Below are 20211 nucleotides of genomic sequence, written 5' to 3'. Positions count from 1 at the left end.
GGTCATGATCTCACAGTTTGTGGGTTCAAGCCCCACGTCGGGCTCTGTGTTGACAGCTCAGAGCCTGGAGCCTGTCTTCAGATTCTGTGTCTCCCTCTCTCTCTGCCCCTCCTCAGCTCATACTCTCTCTCTCTCTCAAAAATAAATAAAACACTAAAAAATTAAAAAAAATATAGAGATAAATTAGAGATGAACTGAATGGGAAAAGATGGCGGGCTTAGCTAAGTCAGGGACCCCTTACTTTTTGGCTTGAGACCCTGGGGGCATGGAGGTACTTGGTGTATGGGACATAGAGCAGTTTTATAGACGAGGAAAAAGAAAGTGACTTCACATTTGGAAATGTTGAGTTTGAGCTACTTGTGGGATATTTAGGCCCAGGAGGTGAATGGATACGGTCCTCTCGGGCCCTAGAGATACAGATATAATTGAGACACTGCGAGTAAGTGAGATTGCCTGTGGAGGAAGAGCAGAAGGTCTGGAGGGATGATGATGGATCATGAAGGATCACAAAGAAGAGCTTTGGGAGAAGAAAAAATGCAGTCAGAGAGGAAAGAGAAAAGCCTAGAGTGTGTGGTGTCATGAAATCCTGGTGGTTAAGAAGAGAACAGGAAACAGTGTCAAATCCTGCTGAGAGGACCAGGAGAATAAAGAATACGGCACCTGCATGTTTAGCTAGAAGGAGGTGGCTGTGTCCAGGTTATCCTCCTGTGGACACTGTCTGCTCCGCATGAACCTAGACAGATGATACTCCACACTGAACACCGTCCAGATCTTTCTGGATTCAATCAGGTTTGTGTTTGGGATTTTTGGGAGGGAGCCCGAATATCATGCTTCTAGTAATGTTCCTTAAAGCATTGTTACTCATTCTAAGTAATCGGATTTCCATTGTTAATTTATACCATGCTTGTATAAAAAAAAATTTATCAGATCTTTTTCATGTGAATCTCTGTGAAAGCAGAAGTTCTAAAAATTATCAAATCATCTAAAAATTATCAGCTCTTTTTAATGTGAACCTCTATGAAAGCAGATGTATGCACATGTAGCAGGCTTAAAATAACAGACTTAAAAACCTGAGTGAAGGACTTGGGGCATCTGGGTGGCTCAGTCAGTTAAGCATCCGACTTTGGCTCAGGTCATGATCTCACTGTTTGTGGGTTTGAGCCCCGCATCAGGCTCTGTGCTGACAGCTTGGAGCCTGGAGCCTGCTTTGGATTCTGTGTCTCCCTCTCTCTCTGCCCCTCCCACTCGCACTCTCCCTCTCTCTCTCTCAAATATAAATAAACATTAAAAAATTTTTTTTTTAATTAAAAAAAAAACCCAAGTGAAGGACTTGAGGACTTGATTCCGGTGCATCTTGTTCATTTCCAGCCACTTCGACCTACATATTGGTCTTTGAATGGTCATCTGTTGTTTAAGTTATAATAAAATTAACAGGCATATCTGTATATGTTCAATAGAAAATTCTGCATAAGAGTTTTTTAAATATCCGTAGGACACTTGTAATAGACGAGTAAGCATACTTTATTATCCCAACATGCTTAACAAATACCTCTTTGATACGGCGGCAGCAATTACCAGGAAAACAACTATTTGTTAAATAAACTATTAGGTGGAGAGCAGTAGTGTCTAGACATGTATAAATAACTTTCTTAATTTTCTAATTATTGGTTTCTAACTTTTGGTTTTCTAATAGGTAATCGCATGATTATCCTTATGTCAGGCTTGTGACAATATTAGCTCTTTAGAACAAAATAATGAATTTGGAAACAGGAAAATAGGCCTCTGAGGAAGGAACAAAGAAAATTGTAACTTAGCTTTTGGGAGTTCTTTCATAGGACAAAAGTCTAGCCGCCATCAATGCTCAGTTTGTATCTAAAACTGTGTTAATTACTTCAAGAAGCATATTTATTTTTTTTCTGGAGTTCTTAATGTCTTTACTACTTAAGATTTTATAGTAGTTTAAAAGTGAGTATAGTTGGGAATGGGACAAGGGAGAAAATTGGGTGGTGTTTCTTCTTACATTTAATTTAGGAAATTGAGAAGATAGTTTTTGTGTTTTTAAATGTTTTTATTTATTTTTGAGAGAGAGAACAAGGTGGGGGGAGGGACAGAGAGAGAGAGAGAGAGAGAAACAGAGTCTGAAGCAGGCTCTAGGCTCTGAACTTTCAGCATGGAGCCCAACGTGGGTTTCGAACTCACGGACCACAAGACCATGACCTGAGTTGATGTTGGACCCTTTACCAGATGCCCCGCTGTGTTTTTAAAATATCTCAATCATGGTATCAAAATTTAAGTGTTTGTGAAGTTAGTAGATTTACTAAAAACCTTTAGGAAATCTTTGGTGATTTATTCAAAGTTAGTTTGTAAGGACAACCCTCTGGTTAACTAAGGCCTTTGCCACAATTGATTTGTCTTCTCAAAATGATCTTTGTCCAGCTTGGTTTTCAAGGGTCTCTTCCTCCATATCTTCTCAGTTAGCCTCCCCCAGAGATGCGCCCTGGCACTTAGAGTTTGCATTTGACATTTTCTGTTGCCTCTTGAGTCTAGGCATTGATAGAAAAATAGCTTCCTTTGAATGTGAGGGCTGAAGGTGCTGTTAGAGAGTAAAGGAGAAGACAAGACAAATGCGTGTTGAATTTCGGGACAATTTGTGAACAGCCCTGCTTGTTATTGTTTAATATAGTGCTGAAGCACCTGGGTGGTGTGGCTCCCTCAATTAAGTGACAAACTCTTGATTTTGACTGTGGTTGTGATCTTGTGATTCATGTGAGGTAGAGCTCCATGTTGGGCTTTATCCTGACAGCATGGAGCCTACTTGGGACTGACTGACTGACTCTCTCTCTCTCTCTCTCTCTCTCTCTCTCTCTCCCTCCCTCCCTCCCTCCCTCTCTCTCCCTCTCTCTCCCTCTCTCTCCCCCTGTCCCTCCCCTGCTCATGTGTTCACAGCTCTCTCTCAAAATAAATAAATAAACATTTAAAATATTGCAACATGTTTCTGATGAGTGACAAGGAGAGAGGGAAAGTTTTGAGATCTCTTAGCCCCTTAATTACCCTCCGTGTAGATATTCACAAGAGCAAATATACCCTGAGCTACAGGTGTGTTTTGAATTATTTAGGGCTCTTGTGTCTTGAGTAAGTTTTACTTTTAATTAAAGTTTACGGTTCTTAAAAAGTGTCCTTGCAATTTTCCTTGTACTTGAGTACTTGTGTCTGTGAAACTGTTGATATAGTAACTGAATTTTATTTGATTGGATTACAGCATGATTCTATACCTAAAATACAGGAAAGGCTTTGTTCCTTTAGAGTGGAATTAAATTAGAGGAGAACAACATAAAAAGCAAAGATGGATTGCCCGTTGAAATGATAAGATTAAAAGGTTGAGTTTTGGGAAAACTAAGATACCTTATTGAATAGAGCAGTGATTCTCAACCCTGGAAACAGCCTGAAATCATTAGGGACCTTTGAAAAAGCAATTGCAGCAAGTCCTTTGCCTAGACTCTCCCCCAGAGGTTCGGATTTAGTTGGGGGCCCAGTATCAGTAGAGTGCTAAGGCCCCCCCACGTGATTCTAATATGCAGTCAGGTTTGAGAACTGCTGAAATAGATTGATGAAAATCCAAGCTAGTTAAAGAAAGCATTTCTAAATAAAGCAGTAACCCTGTAGCTGTTTGCCGAGAGAAAACCTGAGGGAAAAAACGAGGGAGGGAAACTGTCCAGTTAGTAGAGATTTACCATCTTTTACTCAGTTCTGAAATACAAAAGCTCTGAAAAACAAGTTTCTCATAACTTGGTGACAAAGTCTCAACTACACTGAACATCCTGAGGTTTTTTCTAATCTTGCATTGTCTCATTTGGTTTGAATCATTGTGTATTTCATTGCAGAAATATATTCGTGTGTCTGATTTCTGATCACACGTTGTCACCTCAGACCTCGCTGAGGATGTGACATAGGTAGTATCCTTTCTGAAATGTATAGAAGTTTGAATGCTGCAGTACATCTAGCTCCCAGGGCTTCCGGTCACAGTGGAGACGGATTATGATAGAAAAGCTCAAGGTAGTAATTGTGTACTTCTTCTATTACCTAGGTAGTGGTTTAGCACCCACATTAAATAAAAACAATGGCCAGTATCAGAATGTGGCTCTTGGCTCTACATGTGTATCTTTATATTTTTAATGTTTATATATTTATTTATTTACTTTTGGAGAGAGAGGAAGAGTAAGAGTGTGAACGGGGGAAGAGCAGAGAGAGAGGGAAAGAGAGAATCCCAAGCGGGCTTCATGCTGTCAGCACAGAGCCCATCCCCGGGGCTCGATCTCACCAAGTGTAAGATCACGAACTGAGCCAAGGTCAAGAATCTGATGCTCAACTGACTCAGCCTCCCAGGCACCCCTGCATGTGTATCTTTCTTAAGCCTGATCTAGGGAGAGGATTCATGGTAGTTGCAGTGAGAGACCCCAAGGTTAACCAACAACACGAGCTGATAAAGTAGAAAACTAACCATTTTCTTATAAAAGGCTCCTAGGTATAACAAATTGCCTGAAAATTTAGTGGTTTAAAACTTCACATTTATCATCTCAAATAGTTCCTGGGGGTGCCTGGTTAAGCGTCCAACCCTCAATTCCAGCTCAGGTCCTCATCTCACAGTTTGTGTGTTGGAGCCCAATGTTGGCCTCTATGCTGACATCGTGGGGCCTGCTTGGGATTCTCTGTCTCCTGTCTCCCTCCCTCTGCCCCTCTCCTGCTTGCTCACTCTCTCTCTAACATAAATCAATAAACATTTAAAAAAAAAAAAGCTCCTGAATGTCAGGAATTCAGGAGCATATCATAGCTGGATGGCTTTCGCTTGGGATCTCTCAGGAAGTTGTGCAAATGTGAGCTAGGGCCCTGGCCATCTAAAGCTTAGACGGTGCTGGAACATGGGATTTCTTGTTCAGTGCCAACCAATCCCTGATTCGTACCTAAGTAAAATTCTGGCCTCTGTTTCTGCAGTTGCTCAAAGTTTTAGTTTTCTTTTTTAAAAAAATTTTTAAAAACATTTTTATTTATTTTTGAGAGATAGAGACAGAGAATAAGCAGGGGAGAAGTAGAGAGAGAGAGGGAGACACAGAATCTGAAGCAGGCGCCAGGCTCTGAGCTGTCAGCACAGAGCCTGACATGGGGCTCGAACCCATGAACTCAGATCATGATCTGAGTCGAAGTCTGACACTCAACCAACTGAGCCACCCAGGTGCCCCTCAGAGTTTTAGTTTTCAATATAATAATATTTGCGTAGGAGGCCCTGAGTCTTTCTAGTATTCTGTCCTGAATATTCCTGCTGGGAGTAGCTTATTAGTAGGGAATGTCTTCTCTTTGCATTTTTCTCTCCGCTAGGTCCTTTCTGTGTTGTTGTTTTAAGATTACTTATGCACCCACCTCTTGTGGGTCAGTGAACAAAGCTGATCACTGTCCTGGATAACACTATCCATAGACAGACAGGTCCCTGCCTAAGTGCCGCTTCCATCCAGAAGACAGGAATCAGTCATTCATTTGAAAATGATTAAATACTTGCCAATGTGCTTTAGGGGAAAAAAAAAAAAAAGGTTCTGTGAAGATAGTGAAGGAACCTGTAATAAGATCTTAGCTAGTTTGTGTTTTTGCTTCATCAGCACCTTGTCCTTTGTGTTTTGTAGGAAGAATACCTACCTTTGGGTTTTTTTTTAAATCAGAAACCTCCATTCTGGGCAGAAACATGGAAACTATTCCACACCCTACTCTACATAAAATACACTTACATCCTCCCTGACAGCACACATTCAGGGGATTTAGTGTAGTTCTATAGAGTCATCTCATTTACTTAAAAAAAAAAAAATTTCTTTAAAGCTTAGATTTCTTCTCCACTCATCTGTGAAGTTCTTTTTTCTCTCACTGGCCTCTCTCCTCTCCTCCAACTCTGCCAAAATGTTGTGAGAGTTTCTTGTGCACCCTCTTCCTTCCTTACCCCACCACATTTTTGAAAAGATGAGATACTATACAAAGTTGGGAATCTACTATCTTCTTTTTCTGAGCTCTTTATATTTTGAGATTTATTTCTAACTAGAGAAAGAAAAACTGGAAACCTGGTGATTTCAGGTATGGAAAACTGACTGCCTGTCCCTGAACCATGATGGGATCTTCCCGGGGAGATCTTAAAGTCAGGGAGCCATTGACAAGATCCCAGCGGGTGTTGATTGGCTGCATCTTTACCCCCATCCCTGAGAATTTCTGACACTGTGAGAGAGGAAAATCCTGAACAGAGAGGGTCATAGTACAGTAAACCTTTGAAACAATTTTAAATATGTAAAAAGGATGCAATAAATGATGTTTTCATTTGTAGCTGTTTTTATTTGATTCCCCACACAGTATTTGTAAAGGTTTTTTAGTGGTCACATATCCTTTCTCTTTCCCCTGGCCCTCTTTTTCTTCTTTTTTTTTTTTTTTTTAGATTTAGTTATTGAGAGAGAGAGAGAGAAAGAAAGAGAGAAAGCGTGCACATGTGAGCAGGGGAGGGGCAGAGAGAGGGAGAGAGAGAATCCCAAGGAGGTTCTGCACTGCCAGTTCAGGGCCCAACGCAGACCTCAAATCCACGATCCATGCGAGATCATGAGCTGAGCCAAAATCAAGAGTCGGACACTTAACTGACTGAGCTACCCAGTGCCTTTTCCTAACTTGTTCAGCTGCAAATTTTACCACTATGAACGTTTTCAGAGCTGACATCCCAGGGTTGGAGAGGGACTGATGGTCTTCTCGGTACTGTATAATTTTCCAGAGAGAGTCTTAAGGTATCAAAGAAGGGGCTAAATCAAGAATATACCACTCGCCTGGCACACGCGTACCTGCCGGACAGGGAAAGCCCAGCGGTAAGCAGTCAGGGAAGCTGCCCTCCTCAGGGCTGGCGATGCCTAGCCATCGTGAGAGCAGTTCACAGCGGAGCCCCAGGGGATAGCATATATATCTCCTTTCACCTTCAAGTAAATGAACATAAATTAGATGAATCTCAGTAGCAAATCTTCTGTAACCTTGAACTTGTAAGTTCTTCCTATAAAATGTCATGAGTGTAATGTATTAAGCTGCAGGATGCTTCCAAACTCACCAGCACTTCCAAACACCTGAAATACACATAAACTTCTAAGCTTAAAAGACTGTCTTAGAGAGGAATGAGCTTGCTTGTTATGGAATTTTTGTTGGTGCTAAAACATAGATATCCTAAAGATTATTATCTCCATGGTATCTTTTTTTTTTTTTTTGGTCATGTTATTTTTGAAAATGACTATGGTTGGGGCACCTGGGTGGCTCAGTCAGATAAGTGTCCAACTTTGGCTCAGGTCATCATCTTGCAGTTTGTGAGTTTGATCCCTGCATTGGGCTCTGTGCTGTCAGCTCGGAGGTTGGAGCCTGCTTCAGATTCTGTGTCTCCCTCCCTCTCTTCGCCCCTCCTTCACACATGCTTTATCTCTCAAAAATAAAAACATTAAAAACATTTTTTTAAAAATTTAAAAAAGGAAAGTGACTGTGGTTATTTTTGTTTTACTGCTTATTAATTTTTTGAGAGACAGAGAACAAACGGGGGAGGGGCAGAGAGAGAGGGGGGCAGAGAGAGAGGGGGCAGAGAGAGAGGCGGCTCTGCTCTAACAGTAGAGAGCCTGATGTGGGGTCGAACTCACGAACTATGATATCATGACCTGAGCCAAAGTTGGACACCCAGCTGACTGAGACACCGGGTGCCCCAAAAGTAACTATGGTTATCGTTTTTGTTTTATGTTCTTCTTTGAGGTTGCTTCTAGGAAGGGACTTAAGCATTCAAAGTGGAGTGTGGTGGAGAGACAGTGAGCAAGCAAAAATCTGGCCAAATAAGTGGGATTGAAGGCATTTACAGTTTTAAAGTTCATTTTGTCTATTTCCATTTCATGGTCCCTGTGAGTCAGTGGCACTTGCTTTTATGTGGCATATTTTCCAAAATGGTTACTGTAAACCTGTCAGACTTCAAGTGAACATTGACTGTGTTTGAGTAGAGATCCAATTACACCAGGATCATCTATTTTAACTTTTCTGAAATTTCTATGGAAGTTAGAATCTTTGAGGAATAAATAGTATTTAGTATGTTTGCCAGAGCATCATGCATGTTTTAATAATTTGTTATTTGCATTATTTCTGAATGTTTTCTAATTACAGTTTTGAGGCTCTTCCCTTCATCATAGCAAAAATACCAATGTTTTACAATGTATACATCCTGGCAACTGTCTAATTTATTTTATGTCCATATGAGTCTTCCAGATTTTTGACCTAAAATTCCCTTGCAGAGGTTTTTCTATGATACTAAAAACAAACCAAATCCCAAAAAGTGACAGCAAACATAACCATAATTGCAATAACTCTTAATTTTGGTGCATACCTAAACACAAAGTACTGCTTTTGATAGCTTCATTTTCTTATCATCATTTTATTTTTTTCCCTACTATCTTATCAGGTGCAGAGAGAGCTGGCAGCTGTGATTGCTTTGAAAGCAAGGAAGTCTGGTGAGTAGCCCTTCCAGGGCCTGAGCACATCTCAGGAAGTTGTGATGCAGAATGCAGAAAAATATCACTGTTTGTTTTTAAAATTACTGATTATCACATTGAAATAGCATAAGCTATTATATATCATGCTTTAAAATTGTACTGCCTTGTTTTAATTTATTTCATATTTTAAGGAAAAATGAAATTAACAGTAAATATGTGTGTAGTCCATTGCAACCATGCAAACAGTCTGAGCACACAGCCCAAGAAGGCACACCACATTGCGTTTACCTACCATAATGACGGAGGAAACTAACATAAAGGTGGTCTTTGTTTAAAGGTTTGTTTTTCATCTCAAAGTAGTTTCTTCTAAAAAGATTTGTGAGTGCCATGTAAAAGCAAGCATTTCATGTAAGACTAATTGAGTGGATCTGATCCCTAATACCTGTAGGATATGATCTGGAAGCGATACGTGGAGAGGAGAAGGGAGCTTTCAAATAGATTTCGAAGGAGAGAAAGCCAAACTCTGGTGAAATTCAATATGAGATGGAAACTCACTGAGGTAGAAAAACACTTAAGAGGAGTGTCAGAGGAGATATTTTTTGCTGTTCAGAGGCGATCAGTGCTGAATAGCATGACAAACAGAAGGGAGATGCTTCTTGGGTCGCGGTAAACTGGAACAAGACTTTCCAGACAGAAAGACTATGACAGAATCAAAGAGATGACAAAAATTAAAGACATAAATGGAACAGAAATATCTTGAGAACATGAACCATGCATTTTGCCTCTTTTTTTTTTTCCAATTAGAACCTCTAAGGAAAAAAAAAGAAACTCTAAGAATTGGCTTTTCTCTGTTAGCTTTTGAATCAAACATCCCTTAGTATAAATTAGCTTATTATATTTGTACTATTTTCTTAGTTGATTTGGCTTGTGCAGAGGACACAGAGACTGTATGCCGTGAAGGTAGAGGAGGATGCAAAAGAACAGCGATCTTGACGCCGAGTAATCGTGAACAGAAAGTACAGCCTGAGTGGGGCTCCTCAGTGCCAGGATTAGATCTTGGCTGTTTGCACAGACGGAGGTCAAGATGGACAAAGGATATCAATATAAAGGTTTCGGGAGGGAGGGCCTAGAAATTAACTGTGCTAGAGCTGCTCTTGTTTTCTGTTTTCACAAGAAGACAAAGCTTCCAGTCTGTTTGAATTGGAATGGCAGTGCCTTTGAGAATAGGACTTTTTTGTGTGTGTCAGGAAATGTTAAGGGAAATAAAAAACTTCCAGTGTGTCATGGCTGGAGAAAAATAGAGTAAATAACTCTAGATAGGGAGGCTGCAGAAGTGAAGGGGTGGGCCCTGTGGCGATCGGAACGAGTGCCGTTGGGCCCAGGTGTGCAAGCTGTGTTTGAGGAACAAAAAAGAGGTAGGAATGGCTGGAGCCAGGGGAACAAGGAGAAAAGAGGTAAGTTTTGGATGTCAAGCTAAGAAGTTTAATTTTCTGGAGGTGAAGAGAAGTAAGCAAGACCTATCCAGGTTAGATTGTGCAAAATAAAAGATTTGGTATGAAGTTAATTTTATTATACGTTCATGTGGCTGTATGAAGTGAGATCTGTTTTCGTAATTGATGTGTGGAGCTTGGAGTGGGAACACCACTTGAGCAACTTCTCAGGACAGGGAAATGGTCTCTCATACATGTACAAACAGTCATGGTTTTATACGAAAGCAATATTTCAGTGTGTTGCAGTATCCTCAGCTCTGTCATCCAGTCACTCCGTGACTGGAGGTCCGTCGGTAGCGCATCATCAGAAATGCATGTGAAGATTCAGGTAGAAAGAATCCATTGCGGTTTTTTTGAACAGTAAGAAATTAGAAACAATCCTTAAGTCCTCATGATAAAGAAATAATAAAATTGATCAGTGCAATGGAATGTTTAAACAGCTTATAAAATGATATTTTGAAGAATTGACATACTAAAAATGTTCATTGCAAAAAAATACATAATGAACATACATTACTTCTCCCTTTCATAACAAAAATAGTTTCTTACTATTACAGTAGTTTTTCACTTTTACACTGTTTAAATGAGTGTATGAAGAAAGTGAAAAGTCACTCATTATCTCACCAAAAGAGATAACCACTGATACTTTTCTTGTATATGTTTCCAGATGTTTCTGTATTAATATGTGGATACTATATTATTTTATATTAATATGCAAATTTGACAAAAATGGGATCATTTTATCTGTATTCTTTTTTTTTGAGGTAATTATATATTCATATGCAGCTGTAAGAAATAATACAGGCATCCCACATTTCCTTTTCCTAGTTTCACCTCACAGTAACATTTGGCAAAACTATAGAACAATATCACAACCAGGATATTGATTCTGATACAGAATATTTCTTCCATCACCTCAAAGATCTGTCTTGTTGCTCTTTGGTGGCTACACTGACTTCCCTCCTACCCTTTCTCCCCACTTAACCCTGGACAATTATTAATCTGTTTTCTATTTCTGTAAGTGTCCCTTAAAAATATTATATAAATGAATCATATAGTATATAATCATTTGGAAATATCTCTTTTCACTTTCCATAATTATCTGGAGATTCAATTCAGGTTGCTATACATCAATAGTTCATTACTTTTTATTGCTGTATAGTATTCCATTATAGGAATGTATGATAGCATATTTACCGTTCACCTATTAAAGGACATCTGGATTATTTTCAGTTTGCACCTATAATGAATTAAACTACATCTACAAACATTCACAAATTGGTTTATATGTGAACCTAAGTCTTCATTCCTCTGGAACAAATGCCCATGAATACGGTTGCCGGGTCGTTGGGTAGTTGCATGTTTAGTTTTTTAAGAAACTACCAAACTGTTTTCTAGAGTTGCTATCCCATTTTACGTTCTTGCTAGCAATGTGTAAGTGATTCAGCTTCTCCACATCCTTGTCAGCATTTGGTATTGTCACTGGTTTTAATTTTAGCCATTCTAATAGACATGAAGTGGCATCTCACTTTTTGCATTTCCCTAATGGCTAATGATAATTGAATGTCTTTGGTTGCTGATTTGTCACCTGAACATCATCTTTTGTGAACTGTCTCTTCATGTCTCTTGCTCTTTTTGTAATTGAGTTGTTGTTTTCTGTTGCGTTTTAAGAGTTCTCTACATATTGTAAATGCCAATCCTTTGTTGGATATGTGGTTGGCAAATATTTTCTTCCAGTCTATAGTTTGTCCTTTTGTTTTCTTATCAAAGTCTTTCACAGAGCAAAAAATTTTAATTTAGGAAAAGTCAACTTATTAATTTTTTCAATGGCTCATGTCTTTTTAGCCCACTTTTTAGCAAGATTTTTTTTTTTTTTTTTACTTTTGAGTTTTAAGAGTTCATCACATATTTAGAGGGACAGTTCTTTTTCAGGTGTCTTTTTTGCAAATATTTTCTCCTAGTCTGTGGCAGGTCTTCTCATTCTCTTTACATTGTCTTTTGAAGAGCAGATGTTTTTAATTTCAATAAAGTCAAGCTTATCTTTCTTTTATGGAATCATGTCTTTGGTGTTGTAGCTAAAAAGCCATGCCATAGTCAAGGTCATCTAAGTTTTCTCCTCTGTCATATTCTAGGAATTCTAGGAATTTGCATTTTTTTTAGTAGATATGTGATCCATTTTGAGTTAATTTTTTAAGTTTATTTATTTTGAGAGAGAGAGAGAGAGACAGAGAGAGAGTGCACATGAATGAATGGAGGAGGGGAAGAGAACGAGAATCCCAGGCAGGCTCCGCACCATGAGATCATGACCTGAGCCCAAATCAAGAGTTCAGCGCTTAACCAGCTGAGCCACCCAGTCGCCCTTTGAGTTAACTTTGTGAAAGGTGTCAGGACTGTGTCTAGGTTCATTTTTTTTGCACGTAAGCACCTAGTTGTTTGAGCATCATTAGTTGAAAAGACTCTCTTTTATCTGTTATATTTTATTTGCTCCTTTATTTGCTCCTTTATCAAAGGTACTAATTTCTGTGGGTCTGTTTCTAGGCTCTCTACTCTATTCCATTGATCTATTTCTCTGTTATTTTGATGATACTCCACTGTCTTGATTACGGTAGCTTTATAGTAAGTGTCAACATCATGTAGTGTCAGTCATCCAACTTTGTCCTCCTCCTTTACTAACATGTTGGCTATTCTGGGTCTTTCTCCCTCAGTTTATTGATATCCACATCTATATCTATTGTCTTTTATAATTGGTATTTTTTGCTGCATGAGAACCCTTGATTTTGTGTCTCGTAAAAGTGTTGAACTCAAATGAATTCTAATAGCTTGTTTTAAAATGATCTTGGATTTCCTCTACGGGCAAATACATCACCTATTAATAATGACTAGTTTGTCTCTATTTCATCAATCCAAATATTTATCTTGTGCTATTTCATTAGCCACTGTCCTCCAAAATAAGGCTGACTAATGTATTGATAATTGGCATTATCATTTAAAGTCTCTGACTTTATTTTAAAGTTTATTTTTACTTATTTTGGGAGAGAGAGAGAGAGAGAGAGAGTGCAAGCAGGAGAGGGGCAGAGAGAGAGGGAGACAGAATCCTAAACAGTCTTCGCACCGTCAGCACAGTCTGATGCAGGGCTCGAACTCATGAATGTGAGCCTTGACCTGAGCCAAAGTCAAGAGTAGGACATTTAACTGACTGAGCCACCCACGCGCCCCTTGTCCCTGACTTAAACTGAATATAGTATTTTCTAGTTAGAAAAGTAACATGAGTGAACAAGATTGTTTTAGGGAAAAACAAAGACATTTCTCTCATGTACCTCAAACAAAGTTGGTAAGCAGTTTTGGGACAGAAATACCCAGCAACTTGTATATTAAAATATTCAGAGAATCCAAATATGAACGCACTAGAGATGCTTATCTGTTTCACTCTATACTCTCACTGCTTGAGTTGGCATTGATTGTAGGTGAAAAATAACAATGACAAGATACAAGAGAGGCTGTCCTAGATGTTGCATTCATTCATGCCTTTTTCAGATTCTAATTTGGCACCTGCTGTATGCCAGGTAAGTGGAAGATGTGAGAAAACAATAGCAAAGATAAACATGGCCCCTGCAGTTATTAAACTAGAACATGTTTCATAAATGAAAAACATTAGTGAGTCACTGTTTGAAAAAGAAAAACTTATTACTGTGTAGTTAGGAGGTGATAAAATGCAGAGACATTAAGCATAGCCTTAATTAAAATAGGGTTCCAGCTGCAGAATGGTACTTTCTGTGCTTGATATTGTTTTCTAATACTATTTTGAGAGTATTTTTTAAGGAAGAAGAAACAGAAGTTGATATGTATCTAATAAAAAGTATTAAAATGATAGTTGGCACATCTGGGGCGTGACAGAAGGAATTGATTACCCTAATATCTTACGTCTTGCAGTAAAACTGTTAATTAGGGCTCAGGTGGTCCTACCAGATTTATGTCTCATTGCCAAGGGTTATTAAACTAAGAATTCATGTAAAGCAAAAGTTTTTGATTTCAGATCACCATACAAACAGAAATAAAAGTAACTGCCAATCAATAGATTATATAAATGATTCAAGACTCTAGCTTAGTAAAAAATCCATTTTGTTGTAATTTTCTAAAAGGCCATTAGGATGTGCCTTTAAACAGTTTTTTCCTTCAAATGCTAACCTTACTGAGCGTGAATTGCATTTTAAGTCTTCAGGAGATTTACAAAAATTAGCACAGATATCCTTGCACTTTCTTTTTGTTCGATTGCTTATTCTGCTGCTAATGTTAGCTAATTAGAGTCTTGGGAGATATGTTTTTCCCCTTTTCTAGGAATCCACAGCCAAAGCACTTTTAGCTCTCATTATCTCTAGATCATAGGAAATTGTGCCGTGGTGGGCTTCTATTTCTGGAACGCCAGAAATACCATATTGGTAAATCTCCTCAGCAGTTGTTATATTTTACTCTGTCTGCTTAGTCCATAGTCAGTTGCATGCTTTAAAACTAAGTATCCAGAATATTAAAGTTTGGGAAAGAAGGAGAGGGGTTCTAGACTCTATTTATGCCCTTAACTGTTACTGCGACCTTAGCAGTGATTGCAATTTGTATCATGAGGAGATTGGTATAGAAGCTGATAACCTTAGAGATTCCTTTCAGCTCTGATATTTAATTACAGCAATAAATACTCTTCTTATTAATGGCAGTTATCCTTAATGGAGTCACAACCTCGGGAATATTTTATTCTGGACTCTTAGGTGTGGGTACTAAAAAAACAAACTGAAAACCTTAAAGGGAATTTATTGGCTCAGAGGGTCTATGGAGTTAGTCTCAGCAGAAAGCGTGAAGCTCTTTGCTGGCAGTTCCGACCCAAGTCCTGGTGGGGACCTTGTTGGAAGAATGACATGCCTGCCATTGGAGCAGGAGAAGCATGGCAGGGGTGGCTGGAGAGGACAGAATACCCTGCACAAGACACATGGACTGAGAGGCCACGATGCATGTGGCCCCTCGAAGAAAACCAGCAGAAGAGGGAGTGGCTCTGAGCAAATACAACCTGGGCCCCCCTCCCCCCAACCAGGAGTTGTTTGTGTTGTGTCTCAATCACAAGATCTAGGGAGGAAGTGCTGTGCTTGGGGTCACTTAGGCTGGAAAGCCACAGTCAGAATGCAAACCTGAGTTTTTCTTTTCTTTTTTTTTTAATGTTTTTTTTAAATTTTTTTCTATTTTTGATACAGAGAGAGTCACAGTATGAAAGGGGGAGGGGCAGAGAGAGAAGAGGACACAGAACCAGAAGCAGGCTCCAGGCTCTGAGCTAGCTGTCAGCATAGAGCCTGACGCGGGGCTCAAACCCATGAACGTGAGATCTGACCTGAGCCAAAGTTGGACGCTTAACCGCCTGAGCCACCCAGGTGCCCCAAACCTGAGTTTTCAACACCCAGTCTCTAGTTTTTCCAACTACACTGTGCCCCCTTCCTCGTTAGTGATTGATTTTCTGGATTATGAGAGTAAAGATGTGATTTGTGAAAAGACATTCCCGTTTGCCACGTTTGTTCCTGGAATGGAAAAAACCAGATGAAAAAGCTCATACACTTTCCAGATAGCAGATAGCATTTTATTTTCTCTTTCCAGGATAAATCAGCCAGGGATTCAAGTTAAAGTGTTATTTGTGTACCAATATATTGTATTATTTCTTTGGGATAGTGAAAAATATATAACATAAAATAGGTTAAAATAGCTTTACTCTATTGTGTTTAATTTTAGCTTTTTATAAACAATATTTTTTAATAGGCTTTAATAGAAAGGATGAAAGGGAAGCCAGTGTTTTACATTGAAGTTAAATTGTTTCACCTCGCCCTCTTAGATCTTCATGTTTGTTTTATCAAGTCTTTGGATATTATATTCAAGCTTAATTAGGCATTTAAATGGGTGTGTGATTTCAGCACTTGCTTGTCACTGTTTGCCTGGCAATGAACTCTGCATGGAACACATTCAAGCAGACAACCCCTGGATCTGGTAACTCCGGGTGGACCCATCAGACAGGTTGAAGGTCTTTATCGTTCTGCTAGTCTGGCTCAATCGCCAACTTTGAAGATCTATTAGTAATGATCACTGGTCATCAGAGACACGTACTAGGAAATTTTAGCAGTTTTCAGCCCCCTTCTTAAAACTATGTCTGTAAAATTGGGAGAAATGAAATGTTGACAGGAAGCTCTGATGTGAGGCTTGAGGTCTGACACAATTGAAGAGACATATTCTCCTTCAAGGCAGAAGCATTACAAAGACAAGTTATTCATGTTGCTTTGTCATGAGAAGTGAAATAGATTGATTATTTTTTAGCAGTAGAGAATAAGGCTTTTCTTTTGGCACATTCAGAAGACAAAAAAACTTAACCATTAAACCTATGGAATTGCTCTGACGTTTATGGTCCTCTAAATTTTCACTTTGTATTTTTAGCTGACAGATTTCTTCTTATAATGGAGAACCCTGTTTGACTTGACCCTTTCCCTTTTATAAACACATAGCTCATGCATAGGAGGATGCATGATAAAATGGGACTTGAAGGAAGGTGTTAATAATAAAGTCAGGGGCCAGCAGAGACAGCTTCACATGTCGTACTGTTCTTGCTGTGTCAGACTCTTTCTGCCTTTCTGGTTTTCTGTGATACTTTATGTTGAAAATTGAAACCTTAAATCTGTAGTGATCTTCTCTTACATGCGTTTTCATCTCTTCTCTGAGCGCTCTAATATTGAATGTTTGATCTAAAAAGGGCTATAATGACAGAAGTCGGTTGCCTGTGTTTTAAGTAATTAAGATGTCTTAGTTTTTAGTCATAGTTTCAACCACTGAAGTTTTCTTAAGTTTTCCATAGCCTGTCCTCTGAGGATGCACCTTGTTCGCTCACAATGGATATTTCCACATAGTTTGTTTTTTGTGCTTTTCTTCTTCTTCTTTGCCACCTCTTGGATGCCATGCCAGCCAGCGGCCAGCACGCTCACCCGTGGTCAGCACAGACCTACACCGATTGTCTTGTAGCCCCACTGAATGTGGTGTTCAGCACTTGTCAACCAAGAGGAAAGAAGCAGCATATGTTTTCCCCTAAAATAATCAACACAACGTTGTGGTCTTCCTGATTGATTGATGATGTAGGATGTTTTCCCTGGAAGAGAGAGCTTCGCCTAACACCGTGCTGATTGTTGAAGCTTGTAAAATCTCTCTTCTTCTCTGGTGCTATAATAACTCCTTGTTCTAACATTTCCAGAGACGGCTCTTCTGTCCCTGCTTGCTGACAGGTTTTGTATGTGCGCACCCCATCTCCACCGGGCGTGATGTTATCAGAGATCAGTTCAGTGGTTGACAGGTTATATATTCCTTTTTTTCCAAAAGGACATAAAACCATAATAAGAGCCTTAATATGGTAATTATCAATGCAATGTAAAGTTAAAGGATCTTTGAAAATGTGAAACTCTTGCAATCAAGAAAATAATAGCATTGGTAAAACCCAGGACAATTGGAAATGCTTACAGCAGATGCTTTGTAAATTTCTCGAGCTCTCCCACTGGGATACAAAGAAAATTGCCTTTAAAAAAAATCCCACGACACTGTCTTTTGTAATTAGAGCTATTAAGTCGAAATGATAAATAACCATTCGATGGCATACTATAAAAGAAAATAGCCCTTTGCCCTGATTTCTCCTTGAATAGCAAGAGATCTGAGAGTATTGAGGTTGGGCCCCTTTAACTCTGAGCATTGTTTAGAATTTAGGAAAGCAACCAAGCAGATTTTCTTTTTTCATCCTTCACCATGGTCGTGTCCATTAGGATAGTAACTGAAACTGGTGTACCAAGGAGGTGAATAATTAAAACCACAACAGAGTGTGTTCCAGAATGCAAGGTTTCTGTTTTCAAATCAAAGTGCTCTGGGGCACTTCAGTGGCTGCATGTGATGCTTATAAGGCTCAGTAGACAAAGGTAATTATCACTCCGAAGGGGCTAGCTAGTCCCTGGCTTAGAGTATCATACACTGGGAAGGAGAACTCACCGAGCCCTGATGGCCCCTGTCCCTAGGAATGTCAGGGCTCACAGACCAGGCTCTTGTCTTGTGTGATTTTGACAATGATTTTATGTCATTCAAATGTTTACCTGCTGGTGCCTATGTTTTATGATTGTCGCCAAGCCTCCCTGAGGTTCGGAGCAGAGAGGTGGGTGGAAGGCAGGAGAGAGACTCTCAAGGAAGAATCAGGTTTTCTATTTGAGTGCCGGAAAACGGCTTCTAGCACTGCAGCTCCTGGGAGCGTTATTTTCTGTGAGGAAACTCGATGAGTATAATGAGTGTACCCTGTGCATAAATTCAATATTAGTTCTACACCCAAGGTCAAGTGAAAGTTAATGACCATTTGCACACCAGAGATCTGAAACCCACATTCTGCTCCTTTCTCATAATGACAGAAAAGGAGAGCAATTTATATTTAAATTGATTTAAATTTCAAAGCATAAACACAGAGGTCTCCCTGGCACTCTTTCCTTGTCAGTGAAACTTCCTGGCAGGGCTCGACTTTCATAAGAAATCCAGCCCCATCCCACTGCAGTTCCCTGGTGTGGACAGCTGTCTTGTTTTCTGGGGAACTACCCTCTTCCCACCCTGCTGGGTTGGTGACGCCAAGTCAGAAGCCAGCAGTGCGATCAGGGCCACTTTCTTTAATGATTTAGGTTCTGCATTTGTTGAGCTAATTAGCTGATTGAGGCAGCTAATGGGTGTCTGTAATCCACTGTTGACTGGGCACCTTCTCCCCAAAGCCTGGCAGCTCCTTTGTTCTCAGTCTTCTGGGGAGTAGGCGCTGCTTCCCAGATGAACATATGATCCATGCCGGCCAGCCCGGGAGGCTGCTACGCTAATTACCAAGTGAAGGTCCACGCCTGCGTAAAGCCCTGTGGCTGACCAGTGCTTGGTGTACGGATGAAGGTTCGCGTTTGAAGGGGGCCCGGGTGAGAGGGGGAAGGAGGATTGATCTATGGTCCATTTTCAGAATTTATAACTCTGTGATTGCTTCTGTGTATACCCCCCAAGGCACAAAGTAAAAGCAATCTGGTGATGTTTTAAAATATGAAATACTGGAAGATTTGAGGATGATTAGATAATTAAATGGAAAGCTGTATTAACATGGCTAAAATCATCCCCTTATGAACTAAAAATATTACTTAAAAAGAAGAAGCCTTGCCATATGCTGTTTTTTTTATATAAAGTTAAGAAGTTTTACAGTCCGGTAAACACAGCTTCCTACCAAAATCCCGCAGTCGTAGGTATGTGGTTAGGAAGTTTGGCCCCATGCTGCCTGGTGTTCATTTACTCTGGTAAGTCAACTGGCTTCCGTCAGCCTCGGTTTCCATATTTGATAAAAGACTTGGTTGATGCCCAGAGTACCTTGCAAAGGCTGCAGGTCATGTTCTAAGTACCAAGTACTAGGCAGCTTTAGTTCTCTTTAATTGTACATTGGAACTCTTCATCATTTAATTTGCTTTCTAAACTTTTTTGACTCATTGCCTTTTTCCTCAGTGAAAATCCGCAGAAGGCCCTTTCCTCCCCATCACCCTCCCCTTCAGGGGACATTTTCTAACTCGCATTTGTATCGACAATTGAGAGCTGTCAAGGGAAATCTTTGTCTTGGCCACATGACCCAGCTCTTGTCCAGCATTCGTCACATTAAAAGTCTAATTGTATAAACAGCCATGAAAATGGAGCTGTTCTCAGTAAAACTACAATGACATGAAGACAGTGCGTGTGAGTGTAAGTAAATAATGCTCCACAGCACATACACAAAGCAAACAATTTAAGTTAGCCGAATTAGACCAACGTGAGTGATGCTGTTGTAATAAAAGTGAAATTTGCTTCATATACAACTCTTTCCATTTATGCAACACACACATGAATACCTAACATTTGAGAATTTCTATATCAGATCGTGGTTCTAGCCATTTGCTTTTTTCAGATAAATTATACAAATACTGCATTTTTGTGCTGCACACAGTGATTGAGATCTGTTTTTGGAATGAGATGGGTGATGGAAATTTTGACCCCAGAGTCTTGTAAAACCTCAGCTTCAACAGTACATTTTGACAATGTTTTTGTTTGGAGATGGAGAAAGAGAGGAGGGATAGATACTTTTTAAAAGAATCCTGGGTTTCTTTCTGAAATCAAAATTCCTCCCTGACTGA

At 39.6% G+C, this 20211-nt stretch overlaps 1 protein-coding gene across 1 annotated transcript in view; it reads left to right on the top strand.

Moving 5' to 3' along the window:
* The window catches only part of RAPGEF5 (Rap guanine nucleotide exchange factor 5), a 179383-nt gene that overhangs the window by 35654 nt on the left and 123518 nt on the right, over positions 1-20211 (top strand). The window contains exon 5 of the mRNA XM_029929886.1: positions 8483-8531. Coding sequence (XP_029785746.1) covers positions 8483-8531 — 49 coding nt within the window. The remainder of the gene's footprint in view (positions 1-8482; positions 8532-20211) is intronic.

This window comes from Suricata suricatta, chromosome 2 (genome assembly GCF_006229205.1).
Source record: "Suricata suricatta isolate VVHF042 chromosome 2, meerkat_22Aug2017_6uvM2_HiC, whole genome shotgun sequence".
Lineage (NCBI taxonomy): Eukaryota > Metazoa > Chordata > Mammalia > Carnivora > Herpestidae > Suricata > Suricata suricatta.
The sequence above is the reverse complement of the archived record's forward strand: the minus strand, read 5'-3'. Positions and strand labels throughout refer to the sequence as shown.